The 27,955-nt window shown below is 33.5% G+C and overlaps 3 protein-coding genes and 2 long non-coding RNA genes across 6 annotated transcripts; all 5 read left to right on the forward strand.

The window, feature by feature from the left end:
• Window positions 1-5,905, forward strand: LOC145333901 (uncharacterized). Of its 2 annotated transcripts, none has more exons than XM_080179164.1 (7): window positions 1-104; window positions 1,725-1,815; window positions 2,716-2,770; window positions 3,231-3,292; window positions 4,189-4,281; window positions 4,581-4,672; window positions 5,512-5,905. In XM_080179164.1, the coding sequence occupies exons 1-7, from the start codon at window positions 4-6 to the stop codon at window positions 5,684-5,686; spliced, it is 669 nt and encodes a 222-aa protein (XP_080035290.1). In that variant the 5' UTR covers window positions 1-3; the 3' UTR covers window positions 5,687-5,905. The 2 variants fall into 2 exon arrangements, with proteins under 2 accessions (XP_080035290.1, XP_080035291.1); XM_080179165.1 differs by having other exon boundaries at window positions 5,531-5,668.
• Window positions 5,905-16,593, forward strand: LOC145333373 (uncharacterized). Its single transcript, XM_080178491.1, has 8 exons — window positions 5,905-5,988; window positions 6,564-6,624; window positions 12,180-12,227; window positions 13,027-13,067; window positions 13,531-13,580; window positions 15,525-15,587; window positions 15,895-16,074; window positions 16,563-16,593. Exons 1-8 carry the CDS (start codon window positions 5,905-5,907, stop codon window positions 16,591-16,593), a joined length of 558 nt encoding a protein of 185 aa, XP_080034617.1.
• A 395-nt stretch (window positions 16,594-16,988) lies between these two features.
• Window positions 16,989-17,943, forward strand: LOC145334615 (uncharacterized). Its single transcript, XR_013884887.1, has 3 exons — window positions 16,989-17,066; window positions 17,441-17,510; window positions 17,856-17,943. It is a non-coding gene; the product is annotated as an uncharacterized LOC145334615 (long non-coding RNA).
• Window positions 17,944-18,397: 454 nt separating this feature from the next.
• LOC145333374 (uncharacterized) lies at window positions 18,398-22,942 on the forward strand. The gene is made up of 8 exons (XM_080178492.1): window positions 18,398-18,452; window positions 18,736-18,805; window positions 19,202-19,248; window positions 19,814-19,860; window positions 21,011-21,060; window positions 21,380-21,491; window positions 21,850-21,908; window positions 22,832-22,942. The coding sequence occupies exons 2-8, from the start codon at window positions 18,746-18,748 to the stop codon at window positions 22,940-22,942; spliced, it is 486 nt and encodes a 161-aa protein (XP_080034618.1). The 5' UTR covers window positions 18,398-18,452; window positions 18,736-18,745.
• A 972-nt stretch (window positions 22,943-23,914) lies between these two features.
• Window positions 23,915-27,032, forward strand: LOC145334395 (uncharacterized). Its single transcript, XR_013884823.1, has 5 exons — window positions 23,915-24,223; window positions 24,943-24,998; window positions 25,454-25,522; window positions 26,233-26,278; window positions 26,658-27,032. It is a non-coding gene; the product is annotated as an uncharacterized LOC145334395 (long non-coding RNA).
• The last annotated feature ends 923 nt before the right edge of the window (window positions 27,033-27,955 follow it).

Genomic DNA, 27,955 nt, shown 5'->3' on the forward strand with positions numbered 1-27,955 from the left:
AAAATGGATGATATGCAAGATGTCATGGACTATCTTGAACTCCATGATGATCCTCTAGTGGATATAACAAATCTGCCTTCTAAGAAAAAATTGAAAAAAATGAGGTAAATATTTATCCATTATCTAACCTTTAACCTGAAACCCGAAACCTTAATCAATTGGGAGTGGGGTTGTTCTATGCCTACCCCCAATTATCTCAACTCCTATTAAAGCAAGAGGGCCAAATCTTTGTGTGCTTGTTCCGTGTTTGATAATGAATGAATGACCTACAGTTAGTCAAAGTTAAATTTTGGTTCCTTCACTATTTTATTTAATAACCTTTGTTTTAAGGTCCTTTTTACTTTAAAATTTTAAACAGCAATAATTTTCTTATTTTTGAAGCTTGAAAAACAATTTTTAGAAAATGTTTTTCTTAAAGTAAATTTTATAATAGAAATAGAATTTTGGCAGTGGCAGCTGTACTTAAAGTTGCCAGACGCCTGTATTACATATTAGGATTTATGCTAGAGGATATTTTAGTATTTTGTAGTGATGACAATCCGTCGAATTTTTGGGCCGGATTCGGATTCCAGATTCTTAAAAGAATCCGTCAAAAAAAGTGGTGGATTCCGGATTCTTATTTTTGGCAGATTCGGATTCTGGATTCTAGCAGTATTTTTAAGGGCTTTTTAAAAAAATTTTAAAAATGAGGTAAGTGATACATATGTCCTAAAAATTAATGTTCTTGGTGTTCTCTATAATTCACTTCCGAGAATCGAACCAGATTTTAAAATATTTTATATGTAATGATGATAATCTTTGCCTTTAAAAAGTGAATGTTGAAAGAAAAAACTGAAGACGCTAATTTTAGCATACCAATTAAGAAAGCGGAATTCACTATTGAAAAAGGGATTTCGGATCCGGATTAGGATTCCAAAATAGGCCAAACAATTGGGCAGATTCCGAATCCAGGATTCCGGATTGCCAACCCTAGTATTTTGCCAACATAAACTTCTTATTTTTAGTCAAAAATTATTTTTGCCATTTACCTGGATGATCCTGCAAGGTTTGCTGGCATCCTGTGCCTGCCAGGATGTAGATTAAAAAAACTTCAACTCTTATTTATGTGCTATACCCATGTTTCAAAAATCCCACAGTTATGACACTCTATGTTTCATGCACAGAAAATGAGATTGAAAAAACTGTAGAGGGGGGCATTCAACGCCCCCCCCCCCCCCACTAACTAAAGGATGTACCAACATTAATGTGAAATTGCAAGGCTTATGTTAATTGTAGAAAAATGTTAAGCATATCTACTGCTTTAACGCTATAAGCTATTTATTTAAGTGAGTAACTATTTGATTTTGGTGCGGCTCTGGTTCTGGCTCCGCGGAGCCGTCTGTGATGATGGCGGCTCCGGCTCCAGATTTGGCTCCAGCTATGACCTAAAATCAAGAAAAACTATTATATATTATATTTTATTATATATACCTAAATATTTTTTTCCCACGTTTATTTTTGACTTTTGAAGGTTTTAAAAGTTCAATTTTTGATAAAAATGGACTTGAAAATCTTAAAAGGGGCATTTGCACATGACAAAACAGAGTTATCAAATAATAATTTATAAAAGATCTCTTGATTTATCTAGTCCGGAGCCAAAGCCGTTTTTTAACAAAAATTACGGCTACGGCAAAATATGGCAGCTCCACAACTCCTGGCTCTGGCATTATTTTACATTATTTTAGAGCAGAGGCAAATAAGATCAAGAAAGAGGAGAAACGCTTAGCAAAACAAGCACATGCTGACAGAAAGGCTAGAGGTGTGGTTCTGTGCCCGGTAAATTAACTTTCTCAGGAGAATGAAAAACTGTACCAAGGGGGGGGGGGGGAGGCATAGGATGAAATTCAGTACCAAATTTTGCCCTAGCCGTTTGAGCTTGTGTTTATAGTTCTAATAATTTTTGTAAGTTCTCTTATATGATTGGATCTACCTGTAAAACTTTATAAATTTAAGGGCTTAAAGAAGTTAGCTTTAAAAATCAGGTTTATATCTTTAAAAATAAGATCAGAACTCATATTTTTAGTGTTTTAGGGGAGTTTTTTGCTCCACTAGCCCCTAGAAGGAAAGTCCCAAATAAAATCTGTAATGGTTACTTAGTTTGGTTAAGTTAAAAGTTTTCTTTAAAAAAATCCGGTTGATATCTTTAGAAATAAGCCCAGAACTCATATTATTAGTGTTTTGTGGGGTCTTTTGCTACACTAGCCCTTAAAAGGAAAGTACCAAAATTAAATTTTTAACTTTTACAGGTAGATCCAATCATTAGAGAGCGTCCAAAAAAATAGGTTGATAACTATAAAAATAAGACAAAACTGCCAGGGCAAAATTTGGTACTGAATTTCATTCCTATATTGTACATTTTACTAGCGATTACGCTCCTAGAAGCCTCCAGGGGCATGTAAGGTAGGAGGGGAAAAGTCGATCTCATCCCATTTTAAATTTGAGTTTCAAAAGAGTAAAAAAATATTTTTTTTGGGGGGGGGGAGAAGACACCCTCCCCAAAAATAGTTTAAAACCTTCCCAGGACCTATAAGAAGCTTCACTCTAAAGGAGAAAAATATTGGTTCAGCGGTTAGCGAGATCCTTCGGGACAGTCAAAAAACACTTACTACTTTATATAATAGAATATCCATGGAAAGCTGTTTATAATATGATGCAAGAAATGACTATTTTTTTTAGATTACTGGGAAAGAAATACCGTTGAATACGTACAAAGGGATGTGCGGACGTAGAGGTAATATCATTATAATTAAGTAACAGGATGTTTTTTCTGTCAGTCTGTACCAAAATATCTTACTTATCACTAAACGTTATGGTTCTCCTTTACAGGGAAAGATTTACTTTCATTCGTAGACGTCCAAGGGGGGGGGGGTAAAGGGGTGATTACCCCCCAAAGTGAATTTGGGGGTGCTGTAGGCACCCCCAAAATTTTGGATTTTCAAATATTACCCCCTTCCCCCCCATATGAAAAAGCTTGGACGCCCCTGCTTTCATTTTTAGAACTTCATTATAGAGAAGCTTTGCTTATTATAGTGTACTTTGTTGTCTTAACAATCAGTATTCCTAAAATCAGATAAATTAGATAGTTATCAACTGAAAAATTGAAAAAAAGTAAAAATCAGCATGCGTTAAATGGACGTAAAAACTTTCTAGTAATGATTGTCATGGATATTGGATATTTTACTATAATTAAGGCGGTAAATATGGCTATTTGGCCAGATGCGCTGGAGTGAAAGGAAAGGAACATGGAATAAAGGTAATTACATAAGAAATTGTTTCCTCCATGATTCAAACAAATGCTTAGGTTTGGTTTAGTTTTAGTTATGCTAATATTCCTTTTTCTCAAATAATAACTTTTGGAATTACAATTTGCTTTTTTTTATATCTTAAACAAAAACAGCTTGGTAAAGAATTGTCCTACTTTTCACTTCAATTTCATACCTGTGTATGATAGTGTTGTCTTGTGATGTGATTAATTTGAACATTAAAGTATTCAATAAGGTTGCTAATAACTAAAAATACCTAAGTAGATCCCTGTAAAACTGTCTGGGTCATTTAAGGCAATTATATATCTACTTACCTATTCCTGCTTACATGCCTCAGTTATGGAAAAAACATTAAAACTTTTTGTCCTAATAGATCAGCAGCGAAATCATTGCCATATGAGCCTATAATATAACTACAAAATATGGAAAGGTTTTGTGATTTTTGTCTCTTCAATTATATTTAATTTTAATTTCAACAAATTCTTTTTCAATCATCTTGTCCATTTTCTTATCCAAGATTTTTTTTTGTGCTGGAAAGTGTGATATACTATTATTGCAGGAGTTGTCGGCGTTATCCTCTTAGAAATTTTTTTTTCAATTTTTTTGAATTTTGTACCCCCCCCCCCCCCTATTTTAGGTTAGGTTAGGTTTTAGGCTAGGGAGCCGAGCACTGCTGCTAGGCAGGCAAGGGGGCCGAGCGCTGCGGCAAGGCAGGCTAGGGAGCCGAGCGCTGTGGCTAGGCAGGCTAGGGAGCCGAGCGCTGCGGCCAGAGTTCATAGTTCGCTGTTGGGGGGGGGGGGGGGGTACTCAAATTTTCAATATTGAAAAAAAAATTTCTAAGAGGATAATACCGAGTTGTCTTAAAAAAAAATAATTTTCTTATCAGGGGAAGGAAGCAGGAGAGAGAGGAGGACAAATAACAAGAGATGGAAGATTCCCAGGGGTCTATGGCCAAGAAGGGGCAGAGTTTGGATCCCAGGTAAAAATCATAGAAAAAAAGGCGAGGGGGGGGGGGTGTGCAATGTAAACTTGAATTGAAAAATGGTAACTTTGAAACTTAATACATAAGTCCAATACAATAGGTACAAAATCTATATGCTTTTTTTTCTTGAATAAACTTTTATACAGCTTATATGTGCAAAACTTTAATGATTCCTTGTTATTTGTATGGCTCTTTGAACATTTAAAATAGTGGTCCAAAAAAAGTTTGTCTTTCTGTTTGTTTGTCCATTAGTCTGTTCATTTATTATTTATTTTTAAAGTGTTTTTTTTAACTAGGGTGGGCGTGGTAAGGCCAAACCTAAGAATACCCAAGATCAAGAGGAGGCTGCTGTTGGAATTAGTCATGAAAGAAGGACATTTCTGTATAGGTAAATTATTTTTAAAGTAATAGGATGTATGTGTATACTGAAGAGTTGCTAACCGCTGAACAAATAATTCTCATTAAAATATAGCATTGCATACTCATAGGTCCTGGAAAGGTTCGTAGGGGAGGATTTCACCAATTCCCTCAAGATAAATTGCCCATAAAAAGAAAAAAAATGCTGGCCCCCTCCCCCCTTAACTATTAAGAAAGTTGCAACCAGAATGTCCGCACTTTATTTACAACAAATTTTTATGTGATAAATTATCCTATTGATCTTATTTTTGGAAAACTTATTCCTAGGACAACAAAGTTAGAAGCATCACTATAATCAAGTCTTTAAAAATTAAATATGTCATAGTTTTCCAATAAATTTACTTACAATATTGTATTGACTTTTTTACATTTATATTCTGATTATTCAGTGCTGACACTCTACAAATGTTGATGTTCGTTTGTCCTAACATTTCAGAACTTGGCTTTTATTGATGTTGTCATCCTTGTTTAGTAGTTGACATTAATAGTATATCGCTTCAAAACCTATTAATATAGAGTGGATTAGAAACGGTTCTCAGCCATACTGAAAAATAATTTCTAGAATTGTTATTTATACATTATTCTACTAATTTAAAAATGTAAAAACACTCCAGGAAGTAATAATATTTATTTCTAGCATTGTATTAGCTTTCCATGGATATAACATGTACAATCATAGTATTAAATTTAGTTTTTTAGCCCATACCTTACAAATCTCAGGGCTAAAAAACTCATTTAATTTTATGATTGTACATTTTATATCCATGGAAAGCTAATACAATGCTAGAAATATCTATTATTACTTCCTAGAATGATAGTTCCAATACAGGACGAGATAATGGATGCAGCTTTTAAAAAATTAAAAGTGCATGATGTCGAAAATGAGGACAACTTAGATGATAACATGAAAACTGAGGACAAACGGAAAGCTGAGGACAAAGATGATAATTCTGAAATTAAAACCTTTAAAAAGATTAGAAACTGAATGTTATTATTCATGTTCTACATATGTTCTTGTATGATTGCGATATAGTAAAAGTTTTGTGATTTCTCTATTTTATCAAGTTAAATTATTTTTGTATGACACCGCTCTATGTACATTTCAAGATATCCATTCATAATTTTTGAGCTTCAGTACTTATGGATGTTGTCATACTTGTTGTTTTACTTGTTATATTGTAAATAACAGACATTTTTTTTCAGATGCCGAAATCTAAAAAAAATAAAGATAAAAATGAAGTTGATGAAGGAGATAGGTACCGAAGATTGACAGCAAATTATTTAAAGGTAAAATTATTGCTGAATGAAATTAGCTTCTATAAACATTCAAGTATATACTCCGTTTATTAGGTTTCTTCTGATTGTAAATATAGTTTTGCTTTTCTTCACATATGTCTCCTTTTATGTTTGTCTTAGTTCAATTTTTTATATGTAACAATTTTGATTCTTTATAACGATTTTGTTCTTGTTCACTGGAATTTTAAAGTAAGATAATATGAATTTACACATCATTCTAAATAACAAACAAAAAGTATCATTCAAAAGTGCACAGAACAATAAATATCCATATTTTGAAAATTCCCCTCCCACAAAATAATGTCAATGGCCGCAGCTCTCTGCCTACTCGCCTGCCTAGCTGCAGTGCTTGGCCCCCTTTCATGCCTGGCCGCGAATGCTCGACCTTCTACCCATTTAATCTAATTAAAATGGAAAAAATTTTGTGTGTGTGTGGGGGGGGGGGGGTGGAATCCTAAGATGATAACGCCAAATAAAGGACTGAGAGAGCCTTGGGTTGACAAAAGCAACTCAACAAAACTTAATTGTGAAATTAGAGCCTTCTACACTCATGTTTTGTTTTTCAGACCACAGAGGAAGATATAGTTGAAGTTAAGGATGGTTTTGACCCAAAGAGCAATCCTGCAGGTAAATCGAACATCCCCCCCCCCCTTTTTTTTCAGTGCAAAGGAGAACCATAACACAGTTAGAAGGATCTTTTGTAAAGAAAGACAGACACACACACTGACGACTTGTAACTTTTTTATTTAATAATAAATAAAAAGTAAGAATAAATGAGGTGAAAGACTAAAAATTATCTGCCAAATTAAAGGGTGAACAAATATAAAATGTGTAGATTTTAAAAACTCAATTTGCACTGCTTGTGTTAACCCTTAATAGTTGGGCCCCTTGCCGCACCTTAATTGGTTGGGGGGGGGGGGGGGGGGGCGTTCAACGCCCCCCACCTTTTATCTCAGTTCATATTAGAGCTAGAGGGCAACATTTTTTTATGGAAGTCCCCTGTTTGATAATGAATTTCCGACCTTAAATACGTCAAAGTCAATTTTCACTTCCTTCACCCTTTTATTCAACAACCTTAGTTTTTAGGTCCTTTTTTACTTAAAAATTTCAAACGGCTGTAATTTTCTTATTTTTAAAGCTAGAAGAAATTTTTTTTTGCAGAAAAGTTTATCTTCATGTCAATTTTATATTAGAAATATCAAAATATGAATTTAAGGGGCCGCAGCTGTACTTAGCAGTTGCCAGCCGCCGCAGACGGCGGTCGGCGGGAAAACGGCGGCGGATCTTTATGAAATTTTATGTAGACATGTAAGAAAAGCTTAAGTTTAAAATTTGAAGTCTCTAAGTCAAAATTGCGGCCACAAGAGCATTTTAAAGATTTCTGGAGACCTGGAGGATCAGGGAACTAGGAGGTACTACTAGACAATATTTTAGTGTTTTGGTAAGATAAAATGCTTTGTTTAAGTCAAAAAATATTTTTGCTCTTTACCTGGATGACCCTGAAAGGTTTGCTGGCATCCTGTGCCCTCCAAGATGGAGATATTAAAAAAATTCCAACTCTCAGTTGTGTCATACCAATACTTAAAAAGTCGGCACCATCCCAGTTGAGGAGTGAGATTCTACCCCATACGAAAAAATAAACCCCCCCCCCCCGCCATCTGTCAAAATAAACCCCCCCCCCCCGGCATCATTTGATTTTGTACCCCATCTTAAATTTTGGTCCCTGTAATTTTCAATGTTTAAAACAAAGCTTGGTGGTAATAAACTATGAGTTATAGGGGTAAAATATTACATATGGGGTAAGTATATAAAATATGGGGAACAAAAATCACACATGGAGGTCCAAAAATTAATATGGGGTCATTTTTTCATGATGGGGTAGCTTCAAGTGCTTATATCTGGAGAACCGTAAGAGATAGAGGCCTAGTTGCTTGACTGTGGTAACTCAGATTTACACAAGAAAGCCATTTATGCACATGGGGTGTCAAAATTTGAGATGGGGTATTTTTTTCATGATGGGGTGTCAAAATTTGATATGGGGTATTTTTTTCATGATGGGGTAGGTTTGAGTGCTTATATCTGGTGAACCGTAAGAGATAGAGGCCTAGTTGCTTGACTGTGGTAACTCATATTTAAATAAGGAAGCCATTTATGCACATGGGGGACCAAAATATGATATGGGGTATTTTTTTCATGATGGGGGTAGTTTAAAGTGCTTATATCTTGAGAACCGTAAGAGATAGAGGCCTAGTTGCTTGACTGTGGTAACTCAGATTTACACAAGGAAGCCATTTATGCACATGGGGGACCAAAACATGATATGGGGTATTTTTTTCATGATGGGGGTAGTTTCAAGTGCTTATATCTTGAGAACCGTAAGAGATAGAGGCCTAGTTGCTTGACTGTGGTAACTCAGATTTACATAAGGAAGCCATTTGTGCACATGGGGGACCAAAACATGATATGGGGTATTTTTTTCATGATGGGGGTAGTTTCAAGTGCTTATATCTGGAGAACTGTAAGAGATAGAGGCCTAGTTGCTTGACTGTGGTAACTCAGATTTACATAAGGAAGCCATTTATGCACATGGGGGACCAAAATATGATATGGGGTATTTTTTTCATGATGGGGGTAATTTCAAGTGCTTACATCTGGAGAACTGTAAGAGATAGAGGCCTAGTTGCTTGACTGTGGTAACTCAGATTTACATAAGGAAGCCATTTATGCACATGGGGGACCAAAATATGATATGGGGTATTTTTTTCATGATGGGGGTAGTTTCAAGTGCTTATATCTGGAGAACCGTAAGAGATAGAGGCCTAGTTGCTTGACTGTGGTAACTCAGATTTACATAAGGAAGCCATTTATGCACATGGGTGACCAAAATTTGATATGGGGTATTTTTTTCATGATGGGGGTACTTACAAGTGCTTATATCTGGAGAACCGTAAGAGATAGAGGCCTAGTTGCTTGACTGTGGTAACTCAGATTAAAGTAAGGAAGCCATTTATGCACATGGGGGTACATAAATTAATATGGGGGTCATTTTTCTATGATGGTGGGTAAAAATTGAATATAGGGGCCAATTTTTTATGATGGGGTTTGGGGTTGAAATTAGGTTAGGTTAGGTGAAGTTAGGTTAGGTTAGGTTAGGTTAATATGGGTTAGGTTAGGTTAAGATGGGTTAGGTTAGGTTAAAATGGATTAGGTTAGGTTAAGTTTGTTAGGTTAGGTTAAGATGGGTTAGGTTAGATTAAAATGGGTTAGATTAGGTTTAGTTGGTTCATGTTAGTTTAAAATTGGTTAGGTTAGGTTAGGTTAAGTTAGGTTAGTTTAAGATTGAGTAGCCCTGCAGAGTTAGGGTCTCCTGCACAGGTTAGGTAATATTGAGGAGCCCTGCAAGGTTAGGGCCCCCGGGGGGGCCTAACCTTGCAGGGCTCCTCAATATTACCTAACCTAACTTAACCTAATTCCCTCTCCACCATAACAAATGGCCCCTATATTCAATTTTTACCCACCATCATGAAAAAAAACAACCCCATCAAATTTTGGTACCCTATGTTCATGAAGGGATTAGGAAATATTGAGTAGCCTTGCAGAGTTAGGGTCTCCTGCACAGGTTAGGTAATATTGAGGAGCCCTGCAAGGTTAGGGCCCCCAGGGGGCCCTAACCTTGCAGGGCTCCTCAATATTACCTAACCTAACTTAACCTAATTCCCTCTCCACCATAACAAATGGCCCCTATTTTCAATTTTTACCCACCAACATGAAAAAAGAAACCCCCAACAAATTTTAGTACCCTATGTTCATTAATGGCTTCCTTATGTAAATCTGAGTTACCACAGTCAAGCAACTAGGCCTCTATCTCTTACCGTTCTCCAGATATAAGCACTTGAAACTACACCTATCATGAAAAAATACCCCATATCAAATTTTGGTCCCCCATGTACATAAATGGCTTCCTTATGTAAATCTGAGTTACCACAGTCAAGCAACTAGGCCTCTATCTCTTACGGTTCTCCAGATATAAGCACTTGAAATTACCCCCATCATGAAAAAAATACCCCATATCATATTTTGGTCCCCCATGTTCATAAATGGCTTCCTTATGTAAATCTGAGTTACCACAGTCAAGCAACTAGGCCTCTATCACTTACGGTTCTCCAGATAAAAGCACTTGAAACTACCCCCATCATGAAAAAAATACCCCATATCATATTTTGGTCCCCCATGTGCATAAATGGCTTCCTTATGTAAATCTGAGTTACCACAGTCAAGCAACTAGGCCTCTATCTCTTACGGTTCTCCAGATATAAGCACTTGAAACTACCCCCATCAAGAAAAAAATACCCCATATCATATTTTGGTCCCCCATGTGCATAAATGGCTTCCTTATGTAAATCTGAGTTACCACAGTCAAGCAACTAGGCCTCTATCTCTTACGGTTCTCCAGATATAAGCACTTGAAACTACCCCCATCATGAAAAAAATACCCCATATCATGTTTTGGTCCCCTATGTGCATAAATGGCTTCCTTATGTAAATCTGAGTTACCACAGTCAAGCAACTAGGCCTCTATCTCTTACGGTTCTCCAGATATAAGCACTTGAAACTACCCCCATCATGAAAAAATGACCCCATATTAATTTTTTGACCACCATGTGTGAGTTTTAACCCCTTGCTTCAATTTTAATATCATAGCATTGGTTGCTACCCCATCTGTGTTTTTCAACCAATCATCATGTTTGTTGACATCCAGAAAAATGTATATTATGTAGTTCAATAATCTGCCACTAGATGTTCCTATTTCAAACAAACTATTGTTTTTTTTCTTCAATGGAGCCAAATTTTTATCTTAAAATATTAGGTAAAGTAAAGTATTAGAATATGTTGGTGATTTAGTATAAAAAAAGTCTTAAAAGAGAAATAAAAAAAATAAATAGAGGCATTTTCAAATTTTATTCAAAATATATGAAAATATAGAAGAGTGAAAGGCATAGCTTCACTACAGTGGAGTATGGTAGCTTATGCTACCCTAATATAAATTCTTTCGCGCGAGGCTCACCTCGCAAACCCCTCCAGACTCTCCCCTCCCCCCTACCCAGATTTTATTTCCCCTTCTGCCAATCATTCCCCCATCTGTCAAATCAGATCCCACCTTCCAATCCTGGCCCCATGTTCCTATTTAGACCCCATCCTTCATTTTTGTCCCCTGTTCAATAATTTATCCCTTCTCTGACATTATTTTGTTTCTCTTGGAGAGGTACAAAATATGAAGATGGGGATAAATTAACATGATGGGGACAAAATCATAAGATGGGGTAAAAATTTCATGATGCCGGGGGGGGGGGGTTTAATTTGATAGATGGCGGGGGGGGGGGGTTTATTTTTTCAGATGGGGTAGAATCTCACTCCTCAACTGGGAACTTGCCTAAAAAGTCTTGCAGTTTGGGCTCTTTATCTTAAACACACAGAAAAAGAGTTAAAGCCGGAAGGGGAGGGGGCGTTAACGGTTAATGGTAAAAAATGCTATGGGTATTGTGAACAGTCAAAAAATACTAGCAGCTTCGCCCCTCTAGGAGGTATGGGGAAGTCAACCCTCCAATATACAATTTGTGTGTGGTAATCCGAGCCGCAGTGTTCTTGCGACAGATGTAAATAGAAGAAAAAAAATGGTAGGTACCTACATTGAAAAAATTGGTACCTTTCTAAAAATGAGGAGGGGGGATTTATTTGTTTTTGGGGGAGTTGGAGATGCACCACTCCCTAAGAAAATAGCCTTAAACCACCACAGGGCCAGTAGGTATATTCCCTGAAGAGTAGAATCCAATCAGTTCAGTGGTAACCAAGATCGCGCAAGAAAAGTTTAAATGAATCTATTGCATTGACTTCAACAGTATGCTCAACATTTTTGTACTATTAACACAAGCCACGCAATTAGAATTTTGAAAATGTACACTTTTAAACCCTTTACTTTAAGCTTTTAAGATTTACTCGCAGGTGAAGTTTTAAGTCAGTTGGGATATTTTAACACGTACCTCATTTTTGTTACCAAAAACAAGAGTTCATAGTGGTTCTAACGGCATGCATACCCTTTTTCTACCATTAACACAAGTCGCACAATTTGAATTTTAAAAATCTGCGCATTTTTTTACTCACGCTTTATTTAGATTTCTTTTTAGAGGAACAGAGTGATGTTAACCCAACTGAAATATGTGAAGCAGAGCAAGGTATTATTTTATTTTACAAAGATTATAAATAGTTAAGAATAGTTATTTCTCATATCGTATTATAAACGGCTTTCCGCGGATATAGAATGTACAATTATAAGATTAAAACTAGTTTTTTTAGCCCTGAGGTGCTGGAGGCACCGGCTAAAAAAACTGGTTTTAATCTTATGATTGTACATTTCTATATTCGTAGAAAGCTGGATATAATACGATGCTAGACATAGTTTTTTCGTATGGATGAGAACCGGTTCCTATCCACCGGATTCTAATGAATACGAGAAAATAAACTATTTTTTTGAAATGTACCCAAAGTTTAATGATTATTAATATAACTGCTCTGTTGAAAACATCAATAAAATATTACTTAAGATCATTCAGTTATAAAACATATGGTTTTTCTGTGTTTTTTCCTTGTATTTTATCTTTGAAATGGTATTTTGGTACTTTTAATTTATTTCTTTATTGTGATGTATTAAAGCATTTGTTTAATTGACCAAACAAACTGAGCTTTAAAAATGTTTAATTGCGTTTTTTTTTCAACCTAAAAAAACCTGTTAGTATTTGTAAAACTTTGGGTGAATGCTCAAAAACAAGAATTTAGAAAACCAGATATGAGTTTCAACTATTACTGTACATTTAAAGTATCTTTTATTATTTGATCTTTGAGAATATTTTCAATCCCTTTAAGACTATATTTTATTAGCAAAGCTACTCTAATTTCTGGCTGCCTGTCTGTTTGATTTAATTGTCTTTAGTTGACAAATAAATCTTAATGGACTTAAAATTTATCTCAATTTAGGAATTAATCTGTCAGACAGCACAGCCTCATATTTAGAACAGGTACAAAAGTCGCACGAGGATTAAAAAAGAGAAATATTTTTTTAAAACTTAGTTATGAATAGAAAAATTATATATAAAGCTTTATGAAGATTTATGGATATGAAGCATTCTTATGCTATGTATAGTATTGGAGCTACGTGGTAAAATATATTAAAAGTGACCTCATTAAACACATCCAAATACACACAATGTATTCTTGAATTTACGGCAATGTTCTATATTAACTATTCACGCTTTAGATAGACAAATTAACAATTGTATAACATTATATAAACATTTAGTCTCATACAAACATTAATTTACGTCGGAATTCAAACATTTCATATTTTTATCTGCTGCTTAGCATTGATAAATGATTGTTTTTAAACTGGACTTTAAATCTTGAACCTGACACCTGCCTGACAACAAGCTGACACATTACCTATTACACTAATTATGAGAATAATCATTCTATTCTTTTTAGGATTACGAGAATACTACAAATGCAAAAAGAATGAAATATGATGTTGAAAGGTAACTAAAAAAGGGGGGGGGGGGCGAAAGTGACACTTTTTGAAACAAAAACTAAAAGTCAACAAAGGAACTCAACTAAAAAAAGAGTTACCGGTCTGAGATTTTGCATGGCAGTTGCTTTATAGGGGTACAATATGGAACTGTGAAGAAACGACGGCGCAACCGCCGAAAACCGCCTTTTCCCGCCCAACTTTTTTTGCCTTTTCTCGGCGGTTGCGCCGCTGTTTCTTCACAGTTCCATATTGTACCCCTATAAAGCAACTGCCATGCAAAATCTCAGACCCCTAACTCTTTTTTTAGTTAAGTTCCTTTGACTTTTTGTTTTGGTTTCAAAAAGTGTCACTTTCGCCCCCCCCCCCTTTCTTCTTCAACATTATTATCAAATAGCTGCACTTCATCTCTGAGATTTGGCATGGCATTTGCTTTAGAGAGGTACAATAAGGAACTGGGGAGAAACGGCGGCAGAACTGCTGATCTCGCCGAGAACTGCTGTTTACCGCAAATTTTTTTTGCCTACTGTCGCTTATAATAAACTTATTTTTTCATTAAAATTTCCCTTATACATTCACTTGTTATCTTAACACCTAATTTTTTTTAGTAGCGAAGCTACTCTATAATTTGGTATGTCCGTCTGTCTAAGTTTGGGGGAAACGTGATTTTCTCGGCTCCTATTAAAGATAAAAAGCTGAAATTTTTTGACAACATTCCCATCATTAAGGAGCCCAATTAACTATTTAACATCAATGACGGTCGGACCGCTTTTTAGCCGGTTTTAGGCTATTTTTGTATTTTTAACATTTTTCTCCATATCTTTGGTGTTTATGGTCCAATTTTCAAATTTTTTTCAGTTATAGATATCAAACTTAAATTTCCTCTCTTTTCAATAAACATCAATGGCGGTCAGACTTTCTTTTTGCAGGTTTTTGGCTCTTTTTATATTTTTCCTCATATCTTTGGTGTTTATGGTCTGATTTCCAATTTTTTTTAGTAAAAAATATCAAAATTAAATTTCCCGTTGTTTTCAGCATCCAGTATGTAATTTACTTTGACAGTCAGTCTTTTAGTCATAGTACTGATATATAAGTATTACAAAATTTTAAACAAATGTTGAAAAGGTTTTGTGATTTTTCCCCAATATACAAATTTTTGATAACTAATCTTTAAATTCTTATATATAATTTTTGTGCTTCGCTACTTATGGATGTTGTCATCCTTGTTTACTTACATACCTATTTGAAAGTGTCAAGTGTAAATAAAAGGAAAATTTTATGAACAAAAAGTTTATCTTAGATGATTGAAAATTGTCTAATTTGGCAAGAAAAGGCAAAATAAATTTCGGCGGAAATGGGGATTTCGGCGGGAGCAGCATTTCTGCCGCCATTTCTTCACAGTTCCATATTGTACCTCTTTAAAGCAAAATCTCAGAGCTGTAACTCATTATTTAGTTGAATTCCTTTTAAGTTTAGGTTTCAAATTTTCACTTAAGCCCCCTCCCTTTACAGCCTTTTTCAAGGAAGCCTCTAATAAGATATAAAATTCAAATCCACCAAAAATCCAGTATGCAGATTTGAATTGCAAATAAGTGCGATGAATAAATTTTATGAAATTTAATTAAATTTGCCTTTCTTCACAATTGGTAGATAAATCTGTATCTGAATTGGAATCATTAGATTATATGGTATTATCCTCTTAAAATATTTTTTTAACTTTTAAAAATTTGAGTACTGCTCCCCCCCCCCCTCCCCAACAGAACAACTGTTTTAGGCTAGGTTAGGTTTTGGGCTAGGGAGCCGAGCGCTGCGGCTAGGCAGGCAAGGGTGCCGATCGCCGCGGCTAGAGGGGGGGGGGGAGTACTCAAACTTTCAAAATTGACAAAAATATTTATAAGAGGATATTACCTACCGTTTATATTTTTATGGATGCTGTATCTTGGTTTTATTGTAGGTATCAACAAAATTTAAGAAATTATTTAGAGAAAGCTTCAGAACAGGAACTAGAAAAAGAAAGGTAATAGACCGGCTGGCAATTTTTTTCTTCTCATTTTGGGGATATTACTTAAGTTTTTTTTAATTATGCTACAGCAACGTCTAAGGGTCTGGTGGGGGTTACCCAATCCTGCTTATTTATTTTAGCTTACAAACAGAAAAAGATACTTTTTTTTGAGGGGGAAGTTTATCACAGATATCATTATCCTTTGTATTACAGATTAAATGTTGTCTAAGTAAAATGTATCTTTTCTTATAACACAAATTGCGTGGCCTTTTTAATAGTAGAACTATACCACCATACCATTTTATTAGCTTGTTAATTTTAGTTCAGATCCAGTACAAGATATTACTGGAGAACATGTGGAAGACATTGTTACACCGTTGATTGAAGATGATGATAGTAAACCTATAAAAAAACCAAAAACACCAAAAAGAACACCAAAGTCTCATGGACCACCCCCAAAAGATGTTTTATTGCCGAATCATGATATCTTCAAATGTGAAGGGTAAGTGTTTTGTTCTTTCTCACCAAACCAGATCTTAATATATGTAATATTTAACCACTTAATTTCATGATTTGCCACTTTTCTCCTGGGGAGGGCGGGGGTAGTAGAGTAACACAAAATCTTACTCATGAATGTTTTTTTCACATAAAACACATTGAAATGGCATTAGCGCTGGATGTTTTTATTTCTTTAGTAGCAAAGCTAATTCAAAAAGTCTGTCTGTATGTCCTATAGAGACAGCATATATAAATATAAAACACCCATGGCAATCTAACTGTTTTTATCTGTTTCACTATAAAATTTTTCTGATATTATTTGGTTTCTAGCATTTGCTTTGAATTGTTTTTTTTTGTTTTGTCTTCTTGATATCAATTAATAGTTTTGTGCTTTGCTACTTATGGTTGTTTTCATCCTTGTATTATTTGAAAAAGGAATATGTTTTCAAGGAGACTAATGTTATTTTATTTTATTTAGGTGCACAAATCTAGAATGTTTGGAACCTGCAGTGCTCAAAGGTAGACATAATTTCATATATCTTTGGTGAAGTCACCAAACCTTACTTGGGCCATGTGTCTGTTCATCCATCTGTCTGAACAGCTAAGAGTAAACATGATTTTCTTGGCTCTTGTCCTACAAAAAAGTTTGATCCCTACTAAGATTTAAAATTAAAAAAAAAAATTGAGAAGTGGTGGGGGTCAACTTGAACCCACCCCATTTAAGTGCTCCTCCTAGAGGCATAGCCGCTAGTTTAGGGTAGGTAAAGGTTGAGCAAAAAATATCTCTTATTCCCATGAAATTGTTTGTTTTAAATTCCTAAAACTTTCATTTAAAAGACTTAATTAATTAGAGTTACATTTTCTCTACTAAAAAAAAATAATTACAAATTAATATCTATATATAGTAACTGTCTTTTTAGATTTATTTGGTATCTCAGCAGAATTGCTTATTTCGCACATGATCAATCACCAAATAATGAGCTCTCATTGTATGAGGTGATTATAATTTTCAATACTTTATGGGCATTCTCGCTAAATTATGTATAGAATTATTTTGCTTTGACTCATATTGTAAATAAAACCAATATGGATGGTTGACATAAGATCTTAAAACACCACTTAACCCAAAAATTCATCCTTTAATATACTTAAAGAGAACAATTGTTTCTAAAATATATCATTTGTTTTATAATTAGGTATTAATAAATGCCTGAACATTTCAATGTTTTTTAGTAGTATATGTCAACTGTAGGTTATATTTTGAATTTATTCAAAAGAATTTTTGACTTTTACCTGCCAAATCTTTACCATGATAATTAAAGGGCTGAGAAAAGTACAGATTTATTAACAAACATTTCATATTTAACTAGAGATGGGTGCTCTGGAACCTGTGAGTTCTATTCACTCCATGGCACGGACTTGAATTTGAAATGCAAAAAGGTAGTGTTATTTTCATTTATTATTTGCTTTTTGGGTTAGGTAGTAATTATTTTCTCATAGACTTTAAGTAGATTTAAAACATGTTTTAAACTGTGTTACATTACTAACAGATTATGGCGGATTCCTGAAACAGATTCGGATTGACAACCCTAAGTTTCAAAATTCTAGCTCAATATTTAAACCATTTTGTTCATGGTTTACGTTCAGATGTCATTGTGTACACTCCTCACCCCTTATTTGATAAAACAAAAATTAAAGCATAGCCTTTAAGATTTAAAATTTTGGTATGATTAGATGTATTGTTTGTAAATAGTTTGATTATAGATTTAATTTATTATTCTTTAGTGCAAACAGACCTCAAGAGGCGGGGCACGTGGAATTTTTTATAGGAGTAAGAACATATTATATAGCTTTATATTACAAATAGCTATTATTCTAGGATTAAATTACCAGGAATTATTATAGAACCTTTTATAGTAGCAATTTATTTGGTTTTGTTTTTGTGCCTTCCACATTCTGTTAGGTGTTTTTCTGTTTGTCTAACCGTCAAAGTAAGTTAGCAAAAAAACTCAAACTATTGCTATAGCTATTGGGCTAAAAAATAGTACTTTTTGGGAAGTTATTATTTATATTGAGGTGATTTTTGTAGGGCTATATAATTTCTATTAAGGTTTGTATGTCTTTACATGAAAGGAGAGAATTTTTTTTTTCATATCAAAAAGGGATCAGTTTTCATATAAACTATTCTTATGTATCTGGAGATTAATTTTGCTTTTTAAACTGGAAAATGTCATTTCAGCCATTTCATTTTTTGTTGTTTTATTTGCAAGCTCAGTTATTTTTAAATTAAATACATAGATTCTATAATAAGATTGTGATTAAGAATATAACTACCATCTTTGGAAATATAGTATCAAAGAACTCCTGGACTGACAATATAAAGTAAGAACCACACTTTTAACCCAAAATCCAGTTACCTGTCCTTTGATATACCTATATAACCCATAGGACACCATATATCAAATATATATTTTTTTTAACTCTGATATTTGTAATCCTATAGAAGTATTAACATTTAACATTTTACATGACCAAAAAATACCCTATCTTGATTTATAGGTATGCAACAACAATAAGCTTTACATTTGAAAGGCATATGATTTTGAGTACAATCATTGAAAATTTGTTATTAATCACCAATTTGTACAAAGCTTTTTACTTTTAGAATAGTAGATATGTTATGTGATGAAGAAAACCAAGAAGAAATCAAGCAAAACAAGTTTGATAGAATTCAGGTTAGAAATAGATATGATTAATCATTTTCACATAGAAGAACTATTAAAGGAAATATCAATTTAAAAAATTTGTTAAAAATAATCCTTGGTTCGCATGTAACTGTAATATTCAAAATCAAGTTGCCTTTTTTTCTTAAACCACATTTTCTTAACACCTTTGGCTATACAGATCATTCATAAACTAGCTATTAGCCAAAGAATGACACAAACGTTTTATGGCTTGCTTTTGTAGTACTTTGGGCATACAAGATAATGAATTTATTAAATATTATTTTAAGAAATGCAAAATTTTATAACTCTTTTGCTCATTCTTTAAGGAATTGTACAGTTTAATGTGTATTTATTTCTTTAAATAAGTAAAGACACTTGTTCTTAGAATATTTTTATTATATTTAGGTTGATGAAACAGCATTGGGCAAAAGGAAATACCACAGAGGAAAACGGTAATTTAAAAGATTAATAGGGAGGGGGGGGGGGGAGCAGAATTGACACTTTTTGCAACCAAAACTAAGTCAACCAAAAATGAGGTATAATATGGAACTGCCATTTCCCACTAAAATTATTTTTGCCTTTTCTCACCAAGTGAGACAATTTTCAATCATCTGCAAATATAAGAAAAGTTTATATGTAAAATAAAGTTTATCTCAGATGATTTAAATTGTCAACTTGGCGAGAAAAGGCAAAAAAACTTGGTAGTTTTCAGCGGGAGTGGATATTTCGCTGCCATTTCTACAAAGTTCCATATTGTTCCTCTTTAAAGCAACTGTCATGCCAAATCTCTTTATTTAGTTGAGTTTCGCTTCCGCCCCCCTTTTATTTCAAAAATGACATTTGTCTTCAAATTAACAAATAAAAACTCCCAAAGAATTACTTTTTACTAAAATATTAAATTTTTTTTGATCTGTAAATTACTTATTTTTAAAATGCTATTAAAAGTGAAACTTCACTATGGGAATCTTAGCTTCTCAACTAAATATATGTGAAAATGAAGGTTTTTTTTCATTTTAGAGTAAGAAAGGGTGGACAAACGTGGGCATTGACTACTGTAAATGTAGGTAGGTTGGTTTAAAAGGATTTATTGTTAGGTATAGAAAAAAAATTGAAAAATGTGGTATACCTTTCCAGGGGTGTATATTCTGCAAATTAGACCCTGCCAAGAGGGGGGTTGGGTTAAAAAATAAAAAATATGTGGTTGGGGGAAAAAACTAGGAGGGGAAAAAATAAAAAAAATTTGCAGCAGGTGAAAAAAATTAATCTTGTGCAGACTATACACCCCTGATATCTTTCTCAGTTAAGTTGTACAGAAAAAAAATCTTGAAAAGTTTAAACAGATTTTTCCTTTAAGTTTAAAAGAATGTGACTCAAAGAGCATTTTATGATTTATGGAAACAATATCAGATCTAAAACTCATTTAATAGGAAGGGTATAACGCAACTAGCGGCTTCGCCCCTAGCCTCCAAGGGCTTTGCCTCAAGAGGTTTCGATCAAAACAATTTTTTGTATTTTAGATTTAAAAGAAAAATTTTTCAAAAAAATTTCTTTGGGGGGGAGAGGGGATTTTTCATTTTTTCATATTTATAAACCTTCCCGGGACCTATGAGAAGCTAACCTGTAAAGGAGAACCCGATCGGTTCAGCGGTTAGCGAGATCCTTTGCTACAAAGAAACAAACAGACAGACACGTTCTACTTTGTATTATAGATAAAAATTTATATGGAAAATTAAAATTTTAGACACTTTATTTCACAGGTATAATTAATGAAATATTAATGAAAAAAGGATGACAACATCCATAAGTAGCGAAGCAGAAAAGTGTGAACAATATAAAAATAGCCTAAAACCTGCTAAAAGGCAATCTGGCTGTCATAGTTGTTTTCTATAAATGACGGTAAGTTTAATTTTGATATCTATAATTGAAAATTGGACTATAAACACTGAAGATATGGAGAAAATGTGAAAAATATAAAAATAGCCTAAAACCTGCTAAAAAGCGGTCTGATTGCCAATAATGTTTTATAGAATTGTGCTCCTTAATGATAGGAATGTTGTCAAAAAATTTCAGCATTCTATCTTTTATAGGAGCTGAGTAAATCCCATTTCCCCCATAGCGTTACGGACGGACGGACTGACGGACGGACGGACAAAGTGAATTATAGAGTAGCATCGCTACTAAAAAAGAGAATTAATATTTATATGTATATTTAAGGAGAGCCAGATTCAAAAGGAAGATGCCCAACATTAGGGTTACATATACAGGTATCATATACATTAATAAAGAATTAAAAGGGGGGAGACAGTAATCTAAAACACAAATAAACTCTACCCCCCCCCCTTTCAAAAAAAAAAGTTTTTGTACTGAAATTTGAGATACAATGTAGAACTGCAACTGATTTTGCTTTGCTAAATTAGACAATTAAAACATTTAAGACAAATATATTTTTTATCAATAAAATCTCCCTTATAATTTTACTTTACCATTAAATACTCAATAAAAAAAATATTTCAAAAGTGCTGCTTCTTCTTGCCAAATAAGACAATTTAGTAACTTAAAAGATTATGTCATCTTCTATTTCAGTTTTGTCCTGGGAACCGCAGAGATGCAGAAACCATTACTTCATGTCTCCGCCCAATAGTGCATGATGAAATCAAGTACCTTCATTCAGACATGTGGAAGGCATATCCCATAGGTACATATAGAAAAAATATTTTATACTTAAAAGCTTCTTTAAGTAAAATTTCTAAATAAAAGGGTAGTTCTATGGAGTGCATCTATCGAGTTAACTCATATTATCTGAAAGGTAGATGATTGTTTGGCATTGGTGCAATCACTTCTAAAATCCTTTACAATTTTTTGGAACAGTAATTCTTTTGCTACATGCTAGCGTCTAGGCTCCTATAGGCTCTAGGGGCACTTAAGGAGGAAGGATTGAATTTAATAACCCATTTTTTTTATTTTAGATTTTAGAAAAGTAAAATCAAATTTTTTGGGGGGAATCAACCCCTTTATATTTTTTTCTAGTTAAAGGTATTCCAATTTTTATTCAGTGGCAGAGAATCTGGGTATTGAGAACCATAAAATGGTCAACCACAGCATTACCTTCAAGGTAAGGCTGTAAAATTGATATTTTAGTAATTGCAAGGGAAATTTGTATGAAAAAATAAGTTGGTTCAGAGATGCCTCAATCTAGTCTAATTTGGTGGGGAACAACTAATAATATTTAATTAAGAATCAGCAATTTTTTGCGAGAAAAGCAGTTTCTTAACAGTTCTGCTGCCATTTCTTAACAGTTCCACATTGTACATTTTTAGTGGAGTTCTTTTAATATTTTGTTTTGGTTTTGAAAAGTGTAACAACAGTCTTTCCCCTTTTTGTATGTAGCGAAGCTACTCCATAATTTGAAATGTCCGTCTGCCAGTCCTTCCGTCCGTCCGTCCGTCCGTCCGTCTGAGACAGAAATGGGGAAATGTGATTTTCTCGGTTCCTATAACAGATAGAGAGCTGTAATTTTCAGGGATTAGTTATGTTAACAGTCTTCATTAAGATTCGTCAGTTGGTAGGGAAGCTAGATCAATTCCAACATTTTTAAGTTTTCATAATTATCTCAACTCCTATTCAACAAAGACAGCTAAAATTTCAGAAATTTTATATTCTGCATACTGTTATTAAGTTTTACCGATATCTGCTTATTGGTTGGGGTGTTATTTTAAGTCCTAGATTTTTAGGTTTTCATGATTTTCTTTACTCCTATCTGAGATACATGGCTGATATTTTTAAGGATTAATTAAGTTCACAATTTACTTATTCCCACAAAGTTTCATTAAGATTTGCTAATTTGCTAAGGTACTAGATCGATTCTTAGATTCTCACGTTATAAATCATGCAAGGTTTCATGATTTCTTAGTTTAGTGTTTTTTTTCATGAAACTGCAATAATAAAGTTAATTTTTTCAGGATATCCATCCATAATTTTTGAGCTTCGCTACTTATGGATGTTGTCATCCTTGTTTAACATAATATTTTATTTTAGAGTAAAGAAGGCATCCACACGAATAACGTCGAAGGCAGGGTTGTCATTTTGGGCGGGCAGTTTTGGGCAGGCGGTTTTGGGCCGCCCAATATAAGGTCCTTTTGGGCATGATCCTTTTAGAGGGAGAGAAAAAGGGGAGGGGGTTAAAAAAGAGAGGGGGGCGGGCCTATTTTTAGGGTGATATCCTTATACTAAAGTAACAGGATGTGTGTATGTTTGTTTGTGTGTCTTTGTGTTTGTACCAAAGGATCTCACTAACCTCTGAACCAATTCGGTTCTTCTTAACAGGGTAGCTTCTCATAGGTTCTGGGAAGGTTTATAACAATTTTGGGGGAGGGTACCACCACCTTCCTAAGAGAAATCGCCCTAGAAAAAAATTACACTCCCCAAAAACTTTTTAAAAAAATTTTGAGCTAAAAATAAAAATGGGGGGAGGAAACCCAACCCCCCCCCCAAAAAAAAAAAAAAATTATTCACCCCCCAAATATTTTTTACTTTTTCTTTCCAAATCTAATATAATAATTGGGTTATCAAATTTGACTCTCCCTCCTCAAGTGCCCCTAGAGGCCTCTAGGGCCGAAGCTGCTAGTTAACTATATAAGGGGGGGGGGGGAGTTTTGACATAAAGCATAAACCTGGGACCTAGGCTTTATCTTTGGACTGAGAGGATAGGTTATTAATGATAAAATCATTCTTAAATGATGAATTTCACGAAGTTTTGAGATTTTTTTGATAGGCCTCCAGGTTCTGGAGCTCCAGGCCTCCAGGTGGTCTCTGTACAGGTAAAAATGAAAAAAAAAAAAATTTTAAGTTACAAATCAACTTATAAGACAAAATATTCATCTTTTTCTTCTTCAAATATGTGAATAATATTAAAAAAGATGCATATTTTGTTTTATAAGTTAACCTGTAACTTTCAAAAAAAAATCATTTTTACCTGTACAGAGACCACCTGGAGGCCTGGAGCAAAAAAATCTTAAAACTTCATGAAATTCATCATATAAAAATGGTTTTATCATTAATAACCTATCCTCTCGGTCCAAAGATAAAGCCTAGGTGCCAGGTTTACGCAAATGTGTCAAAACTTCCCCCCCTCTAAGTAAGCTTTTTTTGTATCTAGAGAAGGATTTCGCTAACTGCTGAACCGATATGGTTCTCCTTTCCAGTGGAGCTGTAATAGGTTCTGAAATGGTTTTAGGCTATTTTATTTCTAATAAGTCTCGGTATGGTTTTAGGCTCTTTTATATCCTTTTTACAACATTTGCCCAAAAAGGGTCCCCAAAACCACTTTTGGGCGCCGAAAACCCTTTTGGGCAATTGGGCCGCCCAATATAAAAAAAAGTGCCCAATTTGACAACCCTGGTTGAAGGCATTCACAAACATATCAAAGAAGTAAGATTTTGATTTATTAAAGATTGTTTAAGTTTACAGCACATCATCCTATTGAAATCTAAAGGAAAATAAAACAACATTGTCAAGCCAGAGGTGGGCTTATAGGAAACGATTGGGGTAACTGCAAACTCCACCTAGATATTAAAGTACTTTGGTCCGTGAAGGCGATTACAAGGCTGATTTTCTCAGAGTATTTATTTCCAAGAAATGTTATTAACATGTCGAGATAATCTAAAATAAAAAAATAAGATTAGTTACTTTAAAACTTAGGTACTTGCTTAAAAAAAGACTCGAAAATGCATTTCCTAAAATCTCTGGGTACTGAATTTACTATTCTACGAATATTTTACAGAATAAAAAAAAAATCAATGCTTTCCTAAAATCAAAACTACTTGGTTTAAAATAATCATAATTGCTGTAAAAAATATATTTTAATATTCTTTCATTATTTTCTTCATAAAAATTAATACCAAAAAGAAACTATACTACAGGAAAAAAATTAATTATTTTCTCTTGTATGTATTTACTATGCATTGTCACCCTTTATGATCAATAAATTAAGTTGGGGAGGGTAAAAATGATCATTATTTTTGAGAAGGGTGTAAGGGGGGGGGGGAAGGGTTGAGATGTTATAAAAAATTTTAAATTTGGCAAAAAAATCCTAAGAGTATACCATGCCAAAGATACTATTTTCCTCTTCATTTACAATTTTTTAATAGGAGTCAAAGAGACAATTTTACCGGCTTCCATTTGTTTACAGTAAAGGGATACCAAGGTAAGCCATTGCAGCTTTTATTATTGCCTGTTTTTTGGCCTGAAGAATTCAAAAAATATTTTCAGCAATTCCATGCAATTATTTGCATCTATTTCTCAAAGTAGAATGTTATATGCATTTCTGTATATTTTGTTGTGTTTCTTTGCAATTATCCGTGAGTTTATATATTTTAATAGGGTTTAACTTTCATTCCGACTTAAACACAATGCAACTACTTACCACTTCATTTTAAACTTCTCCCTTTGCCTTTAGCTAGAATGGCTTCATGTAATAGGAGGAGGGAGAGGGAGGTCATGTTTTTTCCATTTTTTTTATATATTAGAAATATAAATCTTTTGGCAAGTGATATGTTAAAGAAATTTGCTTGACTTTAAAATGGGCATTGCATCACTATCATGCAACCCCCCATCTTACAAGTCTTGAACTTTCACTGCTATAAATATTGTATTTTTTAGATACCTTCCACTGATTCAGTGGCGCATCAACAGAAGACTACAACATAGAAATGGTTGCAATCTCTTTAGGTATTTTTTTCAAATGTTGTTTACTTATTACTGTTTGTACATTAAGCAAAATATTTCTATTGCATTATTCATTAATTTGACATTTTGATTGACATCATTTTTACATATTATTCTAGTAATTTTATACTATTAATTTATTCAAATATATCAAATCAATATACATGGTACTGTGTGTCTGTCCATCTTTCTAGATTTTTACCTTTTTTTAAAGCTAAGCTTTTGTATAATTAGGGTTGGTCAGTCTGTCTGTAATGGTTAGCTCTTTTTGTTAATTTAGATAGGTTAGAATTGTCCTTTCAAATTTTGCATGGTGATTCCTGTAGCATATTAACTCTATAATCGTTACTAAAATGTACACATGTCCATTTTAAACATGTTGATTTTTAACTTTTTTCACAGCTAATTTTTATGTCATATAATTTTTGATTGATCTGATTTTTGGCATACTGCTTCCTAGAACAACAAATTACAATATTACAGGCGGAGCACTTCTATGAACAAGATCTAATATGCATCTATGTTCATAAACAATATCCTGTATTTAGGCAGTTTTTAAACAAATTTGATTACGACTTTTTTACAATTAAAATTCTGATTATTCAGTTCTGACAATCTACAAGTGTTAATTTTTGTTTGTCCTACCCTTTCAGAGCTTCGCTTTTATGGTTGTTGTCATTCTTGTTTCTTCTCACTCCCTTTTTCTTTTCTAGGTTGTATTGTCTGGCCTTAAGGAACTGGCATATGCGGGACAACCAGGTAGTTTAAGTATCAATCATCTATTCATTTAATTATTTTCTATCTGAATAAAGTATTACTTACAGTCAACGTTTTTATAGGACACTATTAAGTCCTAAATGTAAACGCATGCATCACATGTAAATGGAATTTCTATTAGTGGTCATTTCATGGATTTTTTGAAAAATTTTCACAAAGGTAAATAAAATTAATCAATTAGAATGTAGTAAAACGCCACCTATATTAAGTTATTACAATTATAAATGTGATAAACGTGGTAAATGCTTGATTATGAAGTTCCTTGACAATCTATTTACATGAGATATAAAGAATTTATAATTTAAAATTAGATCTTGCCCTTCATTTAGATTTTTAAAATAAGAGTAATATTTTTTTATAGAATGATGCGGACATTGGACAAGAAAATTAAACCAGTTTATCAAAACATTGCTGCACTTTTTAAATCATACCTATGTAATATACAGGTTGTTCCAAGAGAAATGCGTTTTTTAAAAACTTAATTAGGTGTAGAAAATGAAACAATTATATAAAATGCTTTATAGATTTGGAAATCAAAATCTGAAACATTTATGTTTCAAATATTTAAAATTGATTTTTTCAACAAATTATGCCTTAAAAACCGGTTTTCTAAAGGCCTTATTTTTGAAGATTTACTAATTTAAAGGTTGTGAAAAAATGTGCACATTTTTTAAATTCAAATTGCGCGAATTGTATCAATAGAAGAAAAACGAGTATCATTTTTGTGTTGTTTGTAGTTTAGGAGCTACGTTGAAAAATGTGATAATGACTAAAAAGCTTCAAGAAAGTTGGAACATTTTACCACGTAGCTCCTAAACTATACGTAGCACAGGAATGGTTCTTATATTTACAAAAAAAAAAACTAGAGCTTATGAAAATTCTAACAGTATGCATAACATTTTTCTTCTATTAATACAAGCCGCGCAATTTGAATTTTAAAAATGCGCCCATTTTTTCCACAACCTTTAATTCTGCAAATCTTCAAAATAAGGCCTTTGGAAATACTGGTTTTTAAGACATAATTTGTTGATAAAATGATTTTTAAATATTTGAAACATAAATGTCCCAGAATAGGTTTTCCAAATCTATAAAGCAGTTTATATAATTATAATATAGAAGTTGTTATTTCGTCCTATTTTGTTCGGACGACACGGTGAAATATGCTGATACAGGCTGATGCCTTGGGACCGGGTGGGGCAAGCGTCAGGGAATGGGGCAAGCGTCAAAGAGAAAGGAAAAAGAGAAAGGAAAAAGAGAAAGGAATAGGATAAAATGCTTGTTCCTTACACCTGTCAACTGTGTGTCCCACCTACTCAATACAGCAGGATAAAATATATATATAATATAAACCTGTGTCTATGGATATAACACATATATATATATATGTATATATAACTATAATTTGAAAATAACTAACATTCATCAGTGCTTCCAGCACTGGTGCACACCAATTATGGTTATGATGAATTATACATTCATTACCTATTATTATTAGTGTCCAAATTAGGTATTGGACCACCTCAGGTTTTTATATATATTATTATGAATATTAAAATAAGTAGGTGGCTGACTCACACAGACAGGTTTGTTAATTCTATTAGTAATCTATGTTTTTTTTGTTATAAATCCTGTCAAAGGATTATTTTCAGTAGTATAGTA

Source organism: Acartia tonsa, chromosome 12 (genome assembly GCF_053477335.1).
Source record: "Acartia tonsa isolate MP-2025a chromosome 12, ASM5347733v1, whole genome shotgun sequence".
In the NCBI taxonomy this organism is placed as follows: domain Eukaryota; kingdom Metazoa; phylum Arthropoda; class Copepoda; order Calanoida; family Acartiidae; genus Acartia; species Acartia tonsa.

Coding starts and splice junctions, on each gene's coding strand:
- LOC145333901 (XM_080179164.1), top strand. CDS start 4: ATGGATGATATGCAAGATGTCATGGACTATCTTGAACTCCATGATGAT. Junction 105..1,724: donor AAAAAATTGAAAAAAATGAG/GTAAATATTTAT, acceptor ACATTATTTTAG/AGCAGAGGCAAATAAGATCA. Junction 2,771..3,230: donor AGGGATGTGCGGACGTAGAG/GTAATATCATTA, acceptor ACTATAATTAAG/GCGGTAAATATGGCTATTTG.
- LOC145333373 (XM_080178491.1), top strand. CDS start 5,905: ATGCCGAAATCTAAAAAAAATAAAGATAAAAATGAAGTTGATGAAGGA. Junction 6,625..12,179: donor CCCAAAGAGCAATCCTGCAG/GTAAATCGAACA, acceptor ATTTCTTTTTAG/AGGAACAGAGTGATGTTAAC. Junction 15,588..15,894: donor CAGGAACTAGAAAAAGAAAG/GTAATAGACCGG, acceptor TGTTAATTTTAG/TTCAGATCCAGTACAAGATA.
- LOC145333374 (XM_080178492.1), top strand. CDS start 18,746: ATGTTATGTGATGAAGAAAACCAAGAAGAAATCAAGCAAAACAAGTTT. Junction 21,061..21,379: donor CATTAGGGTTACATATACAG/GTATCATATACA, acceptor CTTCTATTTCAG/TTTTGTCCTGGGAACCGCAG. Junction 21,909..22,831: donor ACCACAGCATTACCTTCAAG/GTAAGGCTGTAA, acceptor ATTTTATTTTAG/AGTAAAGAAGGCATCCACAC.